Source organism: Lacerta agilis, chromosome 11 (genome assembly GCF_009819535.1).
Source record: "Lacerta agilis isolate rLacAgi1 chromosome 11, rLacAgi1.pri, whole genome shotgun sequence".
In the NCBI taxonomy this organism is placed as follows: domain Eukaryota; kingdom Metazoa; phylum Chordata; class Lepidosauria; order Squamata; family Lacertidae; genus Lacerta; species Lacerta agilis.
Window position 1 is genome coordinate 19269573 of NC_046322.1, and position 13544 is coordinate 19283116.

At 45.1% G+C, this 13544-nt stretch overlaps 1 protein-coding gene across 1 annotated transcript in view; it reads right to left on the minus strand.

The window, feature by feature from the left end:
- The window catches only part of FGF10 (fibroblast growth factor 10), a 90612-nt gene extending 78059 nt beyond the window's left edge, over positions 1-12553 (minus strand). The window contains exon 1 of the mRNA XM_033164011.1: positions 11740-12553. Coding sequence (XP_033019902.1) covers positions 11740-12151 — 412 coding nt within the window. The 5' untranslated portion in view covers positions 12152-12553. The remainder of the gene's footprint in view (positions 1-11739) is intronic.
- Between the last annotated feature and the right edge of the window lie 991 nt (positions 12554-13544).

Sequence of the window (13544 nt, forward strand, 5' to 3'; positions counted from 1 at the left end):
CCTATAAAGCAAACCTCGGCCTGAATGCAAAACTCTGAGGTATGAACACGTTAGATATAGCTACTGTGGCTTCTGCACCGTTTAAAGGTAAAGGTAAAGGGACCCCTCACCGTTAGGTCCAGTCGCGGACGACTGGGGTTGCGGCGCTCATTTCACTTTACTGGCCGAGGGAACCGGCGTACAGCTTCCGGGTCATGTGGCCAGCATGACTAAGCCGCTTCTGGCGAACCAGAGCAGCACACGGAAACGGCGTTTACCTTCCCGCCGGAGCGGTACCTATTTATCTACTTGCACTTTGACGTGCTTTCGAACTGCTAGATTGGCGGGAGCAGGTACTGAACAACGGGAGCTCACCCCATCTCAGGGATTCGAACCGCCGACCTTCTGATCAGCAAGCCCTAGGTTCTGTGGTTTAACCCACAGCGCCACCTGCGTCCCTTTTTCTGCACCGTTTACATGTTTGTATATTAGAGTAAGAACCAGAATGATGTGAAGAATCCGGTTGTATTACAAATTTGCAATTTGCTTAGCTGAAAAAAACTTTTCCCCCCTGGCTGGTTGGGAGAACTGAACAGTCTAGTCCTATACATGCCTACTCAGTCATAAGCCCCACTGCATTCAGTGAGAATTCTTCGCAGGTAAATAAGCATAGGACTGTGATATAACAAAAGGAAATACATTTTCTGAATGAAGAACCCAGAATGATACGGTGATCAATCAATGGAAGCAGAATAAAGAGAACCCTTTGAATGTATGTATGGAATGGGAAGTCATGACCTATGCAAAGGGATAAGAGAAAAATCTATTTGCTACTTCTTTTTTTGCTTTCGCAAATATCTAAGCTTGAGAACATAAACGCTTATCTGCAAGTGTGATATCTCTTGTGTCATCTATGACCCTGATTTAACATATCTTAGTGCACCCTAAGCTGTTCTGCCAGCAAAAGGCATGTAGAAGGTATGCCTCAATTCATTAATTAACGTCAAGTAAATGCAGGAGGAGATTGGCTTTAGGTGAACAATGAAACAAGGCAACGCTTTCATACTGACACCATGTCTCTTAACAGGCAATAACAGAATGCACTGCACATGTTAGGAGCAGTAATAAGGCACAGTCCAGTTGTCCACCTTAGAAGGGAATCTATTCTGCATATCGTCAATGATTTATTGTTCCAATTAGAACAGAGTGTTCAAAGAAAGAACACCAGTGACCTAATTTAAAAGCAAAGAATGCCTGTAAAGCTGTTATTTAAATGTGTGACCCAAGTCACATTTTAATGGTCCTCATATCTCCTAGATCACATTTGAGTAAAAATAAAAATAAAAATCTGGATCAAATATAATTAACCTTGCTTTAATAACCCATCCACTGGAGAATGGGTTATTACAGAATACAGAATTCTGAGAAATGGTTTGTACTTTCTTTTTTGTGTGTGCTTTTGAATGTATCCTGATTTATTCCAAAGCAGATTGGAGCATGATAAGTAAAAAAAGGGGGGCACACATGTACATGTGTGCATTCACACACATTTTTTGGGGTTAATAATTATGTTAGTCATATTACAGTGGGGTATGTGTACAAGCTCTCATCACCCAGCTCTACTGTAGATTGTTGTGCTTTAAGTACAAGAGTGAAGGTAGACTATTGTCCCCATCAAACTTTTCACTGAAGCCAATGGAAAACTACACACTATTTGTAGGGCTTGTAAAACTTGTTTCAAAGGTTAAAAAAAAATGAATGCAGTCCCCTAACGTATTAAACCCGAGAACTCCCAAAGGCTTAAACAAGTCTCTAGTGAAAGTACTTTAGATGTGAGTGCTTTGCATACAAAAATATTTATTTCTAAGCTAAAGGTGCTATGTAAGACCGATACACACAAAGAGTGAGAGACACGTGGACACTTGGCTTCTCAACCTTTGATATCACACAGCGACTGAATGGGTGACTTGAAGTTCAGTGGCACAATATGAAAGTTTTACCTGATGGCATTTTAATATCTGATTACTCAGATATGCAGGTCTTCATGACATGTTGAAGATGTATTAACCATCCCTGGTAATCACAGAATCACCGAGGGTCCACCTAAACCGCCTGTGGAGAGGCCCTTTATCACTGAGCAGGTGGCACCATTTTGTTAGAGCTCTTAGCCCAGCTGCAATTATCAGTTTGTAGTTCTCCACTTCTTATAATCAGTTTTCTTGAGGTTGAGAACTTGTTCCAACACGGTGACGATGAGATTAAGGAGGGGGAAGCTGACAGGTAGTGCCACCCACCAAACTGGTTGTAAGTACGAAGGCAGGTGGCAGGAGCAAACCTGCGGTACATCGCACCAAGCAAGCGGAGTTAGCAAAAACAGGATCTGCACAGGAGTGTCAGGCCTAATGAGCGCAGCAACTCATCTTTGGCAAGTCTTTCCCCTATGAAGCAGTTGCTAAGACTAATGGTCCCTGCATCCCCACAGTTGCTTAAGTCCCCCTCTCTCCAGGGTTTCCCCCAAGCAATCTGAGACTGTGGCCGCATGAAACTACCTTCTCCTCTCACTAAGCCCTGTAACCTCTTCAGCTTATTATACCCCCTCCTCCCTCTGACTACTCATCACCATCATCCCACCACCTGTCCCTGGGCACTGAGCCTTCTTCCCTTGAGGGTTCCCCAGCTGGTTCCTTCTACCATTCCTCTGCGTCCAACCAGTTTCTGACAGCAGGTAAGGGGTAGTGGTGGTGGTGCTGGCTGAGGACGGATTGAGGTTGGTGGGGCCGTGACCCATTTCCCCTACTTTATGTTCCTATGTGATGCTCCATCTCCCTGCGCAGAATCCCCACCAGAGCATGTGTTTTTTGCTTATGTAAGGGCCGTAAGATTAGCCCTGTTGAAATAGCGTGGGACACTCAAGCTCCTTTGGCCTTTGTGTTGTACTCCTCTCAGGTTGTCAGGGTGATTCTTACCAAATGTTTTCATAGTCATCTTTAGCAGGTGGCTATAAATCAGATTTATGAAGACAAAGGCTCCTTACAACTGTATATTTTTAATAGATTTATGATAAAGCTTTGGTTATGTGTGTGGAGGGTCTACCCTATGGGAATGTGGTAGAGGTAACAGGAGAGTGTCATGTAGACACTAAAGAATACAATCCCTTCCACATTCATAAATCCTAAATGCCCACAGTTGTAAGTCACAAGTTATAAATTATGTAACCAGGGGCCAGGCTTAAATGAGAAAGCAGTTGGTATATTAAAAAGCAACAACTTCCCTACCCAGGAAACAGCAGTATCTATTAGAAGGCCGTATATAATTTTCTATTTTCTTGATGCCATTTTTTTTAATCTATCAGCAACATGAACTAACTTTTATTAAAATGTGAAAAACAGTAATATTGTGAAGACTTATTTCTAAGAAAAACAAATTTACTTGTTTAACATGCAAAACGAGACTTTGAAGGAACATTAAATGTGATTTTACAGAAGCATTTTCATTCAGTATAAAACAGCACACTCTGCTCATTCTGCTTTTATTCTGTTTAAGGTTTTAGCTCTGAATTCACCGTGTCATTATCTCACTTATTTTCTAAAATCGTTGAAATGATTTATTTACTCTTGACAGCAGGTAATATCTGTCTCTTAATGTGGAAGCTACTAAGTGGAAATAACCAAACAGCAGTTTTGCCACATACATTTTTCAAAACATATATAAGGAAAGTCCTCCCTCCCCCAAAAATGAAAGAAACTAAGCAGTTCCCCATTAAATTGCAAAACAATCACAGCAAGACTGCAAGACTACCGACATGGACAAATTTACAGATTAGATCCAATCTCGAAATAAGACGAGCAGTGTTGACGGCAGAGAAATTGATCCCATTTGTATTTTATAGGACATATTTGAAAAGAAAAGAGCAGCATACTTAGGCAATGTGTTTAGTACAATGAAAAACCAATTGCTGTATTTCCATTCAAAGTCTCATGTGACTACAACCAAGCCTTATCCCAGGCATAGGCAAACTTGGCCTTCCAGCTGTTTTGGGACTACGATTCCCATCATCCCTGACCTCTGGTCCTGTTAGCTAGGGATGATGGGAGTTGTAGTCCCAAAACAGCTGGAGGGCCGAGTTTGCCTATGCCTGCCTTATCCCAAGCTGGGACACGATCTGCAGAAATCAGTGATTTCAAAGTGACATGGTTAGAATGAGAAATATAACTGCATCACTTATAATGCTGAAGTCCAAACACCAGTTATAAATAATATCCAACATCCAAACACCAGTTATGAATAATATAGGAGTCCTAATTTGAAGGAAGACTCAAGTAACAGTTATTTATTTAATAATTTTATCCCTCTCTTCATCCGAAGAAGGCTCCCAGAGCAGCTTAAAGATCAATAAAGGAAAAGACAGTCCATGGCCTCAGGATTACAATCTAAAGATGCAATGCAAATGAAAAGTGGACTGGAAGGCAGAAGGATATTGAACTGGACATACGTACTTTAAAAAACAAAACAAATAAATGCCTAAGTTGTTGCATTCAGGCTGCATTTAACATTTATTGCTTAGAGAATGTTAACTAAATGATGCATCCCTGCGTCAGTGGTGTGTAATAACCTTCACAGCGAATCCAGGAACAGAATGCTACTCTGGTGTAGGAAAGCACCGTAACAGTATTTCAGCAAGTGAATTGACCTGTCCAATTATCCCATAAAGCATCCAAGAACTGCTGTCTAATCCAAAAGATTCATTCCTTCTCATGGTCACCTGTTGTTCGTCACATTCTCATTTCCATTTTAACCTTTCCAACAGTCCTTCAAGTTTAATATTATGGCCAGCAAAGACTCAAGAGGAACCAACATTTTTATGTAACCAGACACTGAAAAGCCTGTTCAGCCAGTGCAAACTGGCCATACTATTGTTTGATGGTTTTAAAACCGAGGAGCTGGACTCAGGCTATGTTGGGAATAAACCCCCTGTGACATGATTTGTGCCACGTAGCAGTAGCTTTCAAACTAAATACTAGGGATCTTCAGGAACCCATCAGAGTTTGTCAGTGACAATAGCAATGGCAGACAAACTTCCCAGAAAGACAGTTTGTGCAGCCATGTGGAGAACAATGGGTAGGTGCAACAGAAGCCAACTTTGTTCAAAGGAAAAGGAAGGGCTGTGTGTACCCTGCAGAACAGGGATGAGGAACTGGTGGCCCTCCATATGATGTGGGACTTCTAATTCCCATCAGTCCCAACCAGCATGGTCAATTGTGAGGGACAATGGGAAGTGCAGGTTTCTTAGCCCTAGCCTACAATATGTCCCATAATCTTCTGCAAGTACACAGAGGGGTTCTACGGCAGACGGGAAGCGTCTCTTCAGTAAACAAGTTGAAGTTGAAAGTGAGTCTTTAAGGAGAAGTTTGGGCAATTGAACAGGGGTATGGGCTATTGAAAGGGCTGCGGGTGGCGCTGTGGGTTAAACCACAGAGCCTAGGGCTTGCTGATCAGAAGGTTGGTGGTTCGAATCCCCTTGACGGGGTGAGCTCCCGTTGCTTGGTCCCTGCTCCTGCCCACCTAGCAGTTCGAAAGCACATCAAAAGTGCAAGTAGATAAATAGGTACCGCTCCGGCAGGAAGGTAAACGGCGTTTCCGTGCGCTGCTCTGGTTCGCCAGAAGCGGCTTTGTCATGCTGGCCACATGACCCGGAAGCTGTACGCTGGCTCCCTCGCCCAGTAATGCAAGATGAGTGCTGCAACCCCAGAGTCGGACATGACTGGACCTAATGGTCAGGGATCCCTTTACCTATGGGCTATTGAACAGTGGTTTCCATATTCCTGTGGATATGCAACCTCCTTTTAGTGAAAGTATTTATTTTTTATTATTGTGTTTATATTCCATATTTCCCCATGAGATACATGGCTGAGTAAGGATTTGGATCCTGGTCTTAAAGAACCTTGTTAACAGTTGCCACTGGTGAAGCCATAGTGTGTGCATGTGTGTGTTTAACCTTTTAGGTGGCTGTCATTTCTCCCACTGCAGCTCCTTCTCCCCTGGATGCTTTTCTTCCTAGGGGTTACAATTGCACTGGAACTCACAAGGCTGGGTGCGTGTATCAGCTTGGGGAGGGATAGCTGCAGTACAAAAGTGGCAAGAGTAGAAATCACTGAAGAGGAACGGCAGCAGGAGAATGGGATAGGCACCCCTCCCCTGCACTTCTCTGCTCAAAACTGTCCCCTACCAAAATGGCTTTTCCATAGGAAAAAAGCAGCTGTCAGGGTTTATGTGTTATGCATCCTTAGGCTATTGACTCGCTTTGCTCCCCAGTTTCAAATTACTTTTGACAACTTTTATTATTCAGAGCCTGAAGCCCCCAAAACTATTGCTTGAAAGATCAGCAGAACATATTCCTAATGGAACCCCAAGATTGCAACTACAAAAACAAGCACCTATTCCCCCCCCCACCCCCATCATTAGCTTATCACTGTGAAATTCACATGGGTCTACATTTTCCATCTTTAGACCAATACTGGGGTTGCAATCCTATACGAACTTATTCAGAATGTAAGTAAAACAGATTAAACTCTTTAGGGCTTAATTCTGAGTAATCATGTTTAGGACAGAATTGCAAACATCCCAAAATTTGGTCCTCTATTTTGCAATCTACTACAGAGAGAGAGAGACCCAATCCTCAAACTTTTCATGGGCTGTCTCTGGGGTGAAGTTGGAGTCCTTACTCCCAACTATTATTTCACACATGTTATAAGTCATCATCATCAGAGAGAGACTTACAGCTGCTTTATTCACTCCTGGAAATCGGCTTCTCAAGAGCAGCTTTTCAGGGGGACCTTTGCAGCTGCAACATTGAGGTAAGAATGGGAGTGCTGAGTGGTCAAGTTTCAGGGCAAAGCTCTAACTGCAAAGAAAATAAAACAAAACCCAAGCCATCCTACGCGTATCTAGTGACAGATATACTCCAGCAATGCTAAATTATGCAAGCTGTCCCAGACTTTTGACAGAACCACCATAATTCACCCCCAATTCCCATTATCCTAAAGGTATAGAAAAAGGCTGAGGTAATAGCTCTGTGTAATCAAGTTGGAAAACATCTGCCAAAGTAAACCTTTATTTAGTGCTTAATATACAGTATTTATAGAGCAAACCTGCTATGGAAATGAATCTTGTTGAAGCTACTTTAATCAGCGGGTGCTGGTTACTCTCCCCAACTTTCTGTTTATTCTCCCCCCACCCCCCACCCCCTCTGAAATCCTAAGCATAACCTAGGAAATCAGGCCCAGTGAAGCCAAGACCCATTTAAATGCATGACTCCAGAACTGGCACAAAGAATTAGCCCAGGTGGCATTGCACATGCCCCATGCCTTGTCAAAAGCAGCAACTGAGATAGTAAGGCTGCCCTGAACTCTGCTGTGCTAGTGTTGCATGCAAAGACAAGGAAAATCAGTTTAAATAAGGCTCCAAGTTATGTCCTCCTTGTTCACCCGGCATCACTCTGAATTCTGCTCCTAAGCACCCATCTTTAAACTGCTGTCATTATGTTCATCCTCAGCATCTGCCCAAGATAATGGCACCTGTGGTAGAAAGCTCAGATTGCAAACAAACGGACAACTGGCAATTTGGTGCCATTAGGTGCAGCCATTATCTGCCACCTGAAGTGCTCTGCATCCCGGCTTACCCATGTGGCAAACATTCCATGAGGATGCTACTTGCAACATGCCCCATGGGGCAAGAAATGCAATAAACAAACAAACTGAAGAGCATCCAAAATGAACCCCAAAACAAAAGAGAATGTGTCCCAAAGGGCTGAAAATAAAATGTGGGTTTTATTTTTGTGAATATCTGTTCAAAGGTCTTCTTCCGTGGTCACACTGAGAAACAGCCTGCAGGGTTCTCTGTTAGATACATCTCCTCTAAACAAGTTAATTTTAATGGGAGATGTATCTAACAGATATCTTCCTGTGGGAAGCATAGACTAATGGTGCATTCAGACCATTTGCATCCACTTCTCTAGCACATTGGTCATCAACTCGTGAGTCGGGACCCACTCCTTCACCACAGCCTGATCGAAGGTGGGTTGCAACGGCAGGACTACCACCCTACACACCTGTGTGTCGAGTTGTGGGTCATGTTAAAAAGCTACAGAGGCAGAGAGCCAGGTGGCAACCATGTCATCATGTTATTTTCCCAAGGACAGAATTATGACCAAACAAAATTCTATTTCCAACAGCAAAATGCATAGGAAGATAGAATGCACTGTGGCTTAGAGGGGAGCAGGTTCAGAATGGGAAAGAATGAGAACTGCCCTGTTGGATCTGACCCAAACACTATCCAGATGGCTCTGGGAAGCTAACAGGCAAGGCATGAAACCAATAGCCTTCTCTAACATGTTTGTCCAGCACTTGGTACTAAGGGGTATACTCCACATGTTTGTGGAGGTTCCATTAAGCTATCATGGCTAATAGCTGTTGACAGACCTCCACAAGTCTAATAATCCTTTTCAAAGCAGTTTAAGCTGTCAGCCATCACTATATCTTGCAGCAGTTGAATTCTGCAAGTTACGCAAAGAAGGCTGCCTTGAAAAGGGCTGCCTGTCAGCTTCATTTGGTAAATCTTAATTCTAGGGTTGTGAGACACAGAAGGAGCAGAGGGGAACTTCTGATCAGAATACATGCAGCCTACTTCTAACATAAGGTGATGACAGATGGCAACATCTCTAGGATAAAACTAATATACCCTAGAGAAAATCCTGCAAAGGCCAAAAAAAGAAAGAAAAGAAAAGCACAAGCCCCAAGAACTGCACTTTCCGTAAACACAATGAGCCAGTTCTGTAAGAGGAGATGCCTACATGAATAAAGATAACAGCCAGTCGAAAACAAAGGTCTGCTTCATATGTCAACGCCGGCTTGACACAAGTACACAGTAAATATTTAGCATGCAGAATTTAATACTACCACCTCATAAAACAGGGGCAACTGTATGTGCTCAGTTCCTCAAATGGCATACCCAGCACACACCTGGGGAGCAACTCTGGCGCCCTGCAATGTGCTTTCACGAACACAGCAGGAAGGATGAATATGCAGAGCTAAGGCTGTCTTTAGAGAATAGAGGCTCATGGCCTCAACCATACTGCATTCTCACTGTGCACAAAGCTCTCAAGAAGGTTTGGCTGGCAGTTCATACAGATCTGTGAAAGGGGTTCATGCCACCAGCCACACTGCCCCTAAACACCAGCACTGGCCAGCCACCGACAGTCCGTGTTTGTTTGGCATGAGTGTGTATGCAACGCTCTGAGCAGGAACCCTGGCCAATCCCATTCTAACATTTGCACATTCACTGCACACATGAAAACGGGTTTGTTGTCTGCACAACTCTGGTCAGAGGCAGAATTAGAAAACTCTGAGTTTGCTTGTTGCACCTTTGTCACAAGCATAACCACTTAAGCTGTCACTACTCCTAATGCTTTGAGCGTGTTGGATATTATTATTATATATTTGAAAACAAAAATATTAATAATATCATTCCCATGGATCTCAAGGTGGTTGTCCAATTTCTGGGTCACAACAGCCCTGCAAAGTAGGCGAAGCTTAGCAAAGATGACTGCTCTAGTCATTTGGACCCAGATCTCCATTGTCTGAACTCCCAGTTTATCAATGCAGCAATACAATAAGCTGCTGCACTGTACAATATTTAATATGTACCCGCTTCTCCTGGAACCCACGAAGCAGTCATCAGACATCCCAAAATACTCTGTGTCATATGATTGCTTTCTGGCACTACTGTTTCACAAAGCCTGAACTAAACAATGTCTCTGGCATATACAGTGGCTCTTCAACGGAGCAAGCATTTCCCGCTGCACACATTGACACATGCAATAATAAATAACACAAGCCTGTGAAAGCAGGCAGAAAGTCAAGTGTAGCCAGCCAGCAGGGGCCACAGCAGAGGAATGCGAGAGTTGTTAAAAGCACAGCTGCTTTAACCAACTAAGCACAAATAAATGGGTTGGTGAGAGTTATACGGTAGTTATCTTCTGCAAGATGCAACATTGTCCACACTTCTCAAAACTGCACATTGCCATCTGTTTAAAGAAGCCCCCCATTAGCTATGCTTCTTGTTTGGATTAAATTGGCACTGCTCTGTCCAGCTATAGCTGTGAGGCACACAGTTAATAATCACACACTATTTATAGGTTGTGTGTGTGTGTGTGTGTGTGTGTGTGGAGCAGTGTACTTAAAAAGAAAAGAAGTGTACCTGTTTCTCCCTTGACTGTCTCCTGAGGCTACGATTGATTTGGCCAGGAAAGATCAGTATTCACACCTTCACACACTCCCTGAAACAAACCGGACCAACCTGCTCACATTCACCATGTCATCATTAGGTCTAATCTACTTTGCAGGGTTGTTGTGTGAGGATAAACCTGAGATGAGTGAGTGAGAAAGGGCCATGAGTGAATGAAACAATGAATAAAATGAATTCGCTGGATTCCCAACCAACATCAAGAGGCAAATATTTATTTTATTTTATTTTATATTATTTTTTTTTAAAAAAATCAGCTTATGTAGAGACATTTGTCTTGGCAGTTATTTATTTATCTACCCACCAGGACAGAGACATTTAAAACTATCCTGAAACAGGCTGTGAGAAACAACTAAAAAAAACAGCTACCTTTATCCACTTCAATCTGGAAAGAGAGCTATACACATGACTTTCGAGATATATATGTGAGAATGACTTCTTTTTTAAAAAGGAAAAAAAAAATGACAGCGAGATGTGTGTGAGGTCTGGATGACTTGTTGCAGCCCCAGATGTTTACAAGGCTCTCTCAGGGATGCAACTTGAGACCGTTTTAAGCAGGGCGAGGGGGAGAAAGGAAGGACTGACAGGATGTCACCAAGCCACACATAGAATTTGACAACACAACACACACACGCGCGCGCGCGCGCACACACACACACAAAACCCGTGAGTGTCACGGTATAAACTCCATAGGGTACCAGCTTTTCCAGCTAATGAAATTTAGGGGGAATTGAGAAGAGGTGGGGAACCCTCAAACACCCACTATATTGCTCGTTTTATCTGCCAGTTGCCCTCCTCTCCCCTTGAAGAGATCGCCCCTCAATTTAAAAAAGCACCATCAAAAGGGAGCATTTGCTTCGGGTCAGGATACCGCCAGAGCTCCCTCCGCCCCCCAGCCCCTTCCTTCACTTTGCCGAGCCTTTTGATCTGCCGGGTCTGAGCGTGAGCAGACACACTCGCGCACACCGGTTTTATTAATTCATTTCTGACACTCTTTCTAAGTCGTGCTCGGAACATTCCTGGCTCTTCCCGCCTTTCCCGACGACCTCACACTTTCCTGCCCCAGCTTGAGGCGCAGCAAAGGGCCGGTTGGTTATTCCAGTGACGAGAGGGAGAGACAGCGCTGACCTGAAGGGATGCTGAGAGAGGCGGGGGTGGGGGGGGGTGGAGAGAAAGCTTCACGATGAAAGCTTCTCTCTTTCTTCTCCAGTGATTCCACCTCTGCGAGAGATGGAAAGGACGGTAATAGTAACGCTCTAAGCCGTTTCAGCAGTGCCTGGGAAGGAGCCCGGCTCTCCTCTTCTCCAGGGCGCAATTCCTCTCGCGCGCTCAGTTCCAAACCCCTCAGAAGGGCGAGGGTGCCTCTGAGCGCGCGCAGAGCGCAACGTTCCTTGCGCGACGCCACCCTCCCCGCTCCAGCATCCCCGCGTTTCGAGGTAAAAAGAAAAGAGAGAGACTTACTATAAGGGCAGTTCTCCCTCTTGGTGCCGCTGACGTTGCCGTTCTTCTCAATCCGGAGGAAGAACTTGTTGTAAGAGTAGAGCTTCCTCCAGCGCACGTCTCCTCGGAGGTGGTTGTAGCTCCGCACGTGTCTCCCCGCGCTGGCGGGCGAGGAGGAGGAAGAAGAGGAGGAGGATGGCGACGACGACGACGACGACGAAGAAGAAGAAGAAGAGTTGGTGGCCTTGAGGAGCAGCATGCCTTGGCCGTGCTCATGGCAGGGGGCAGCCAGGGACGACGACATCCAGAGCAGCAGCAGGAAGACGAAGCTGCGGCGGCGGCGGGAGGAGGAGGAGGAAGAAGAGGAGGAGGAGGAGGAGGAAGGCAGGTGGGCGAAGGCTGAGGCACCCTGTATCAGTCTCCATTTGCACATTGTACTGAAGCTCTGGGCGCGGGGAGATGCCTCATGAAAAGAAACATACTGGAAGGGGGAACCCCGGGGAGAGGCGAGGGGACAGCTGATGGGGGGCCCTCCTGCTCACAGACCTCGGCGCGCTGATCTGGCCTGGAGGGAGGGCGCCGACTTCCATGCCTCAGGGGGCCAAGCGCTCCGCAGGAAACGGTGCCTTCGCTCCACTTTGGGTTCACCCCACTTCCACTCGCTCTCCTTGGTTCGGTTTGTTTCGCCCTCCTTTTATTAATCCTTCGAGTCCTTTCCAAAAAAACGCGCGGGCGCGCACACACACAAAGTTGCCTTACAGTTTTCTGGGCGAGCTCAGGCGGTTGGTTGGCTTGCAGATTTTCTTGGCGCTCTTTTTCTTTCTTTCTCCCTCTTTCTTTCTTTCTTTCTCTTCCCCCAGGCCTTTCAACCCTCCATCACCAAACTCCTGGGGAGGTTGATCTGCCGCTTTGCTGCTGCTGTGCTGCTCCTGCGAGCGCGCGAGGCTATTTCGCCCTGTGCACCATCTCCCAGAGAGGAAAGGGAGGATAGTCTGCAAAGAGAGAGAGAGAGAGAGGGAGAGAGAGAGAGATGACAAGGCGGGTGAGCGACGACACTTGCAGCGGAGGTGGTGGTGGACAAGGAAAACAAAACAAAACAAAAAAATTCCTGGAGAAAGCAAAAACAAAACGGAGGGGGGTCAGCGCCCCCCACCCTTAACAGCTTCTGCACCTTCCTCTCACCGAAGCCCAGAAATGCAGTCCTTCTCAAAAGCAGAAAACAGGGGCTTGCACCCCCTCTCTTGAATCTTCCAGAAATAGATAGGTATCTGTATCTCAAATATACACTGTATATTTATTTCTTGAAAAAAAGAAGAAAAAAGATTGCAAAACAAGTCCTTTCCCCCCACTCTCTCCGTAGGGTTGCCAACAGGTTGGAAGCTGTATCCTAAATGCTAGAGATTAGGAAGGAGAGAGGTGGGACGTGCCTCTGGTGGTCAAGTTTTATTTGCAGGGGGTCAAGCAGCGGTGCTGGGACATCTGAAACCCTTTTGCAAGTTGCAATGAGCAAGCGCCTACTGGGAGCGGGAGCGAGAGAGAGAGAGACTCCAACAGAATCTGCCCTTTTCCCTTTTCCTTCCTTCCTTTTTTTCCTTTTTGCTTCTTCTTCTATAGCAGCAGCAGCAGCAGCAAGCAGCAGCAGCCTTCAGCTAATTGCTCCTCAAGCAGTCCTTCTGGCCACCAGCATGGCTTGAGAGACTCATGCTTTACTAATTTTCCTGTCTTCCACTCTCAGCCAATCCCCTCTAGGGAGCCCTCCTCCTTCTCCCCCTCTTTTTAAAACTTGTTTTCTAGAGAAGGATTTTTATTTTATTTTTTTGGCAGTG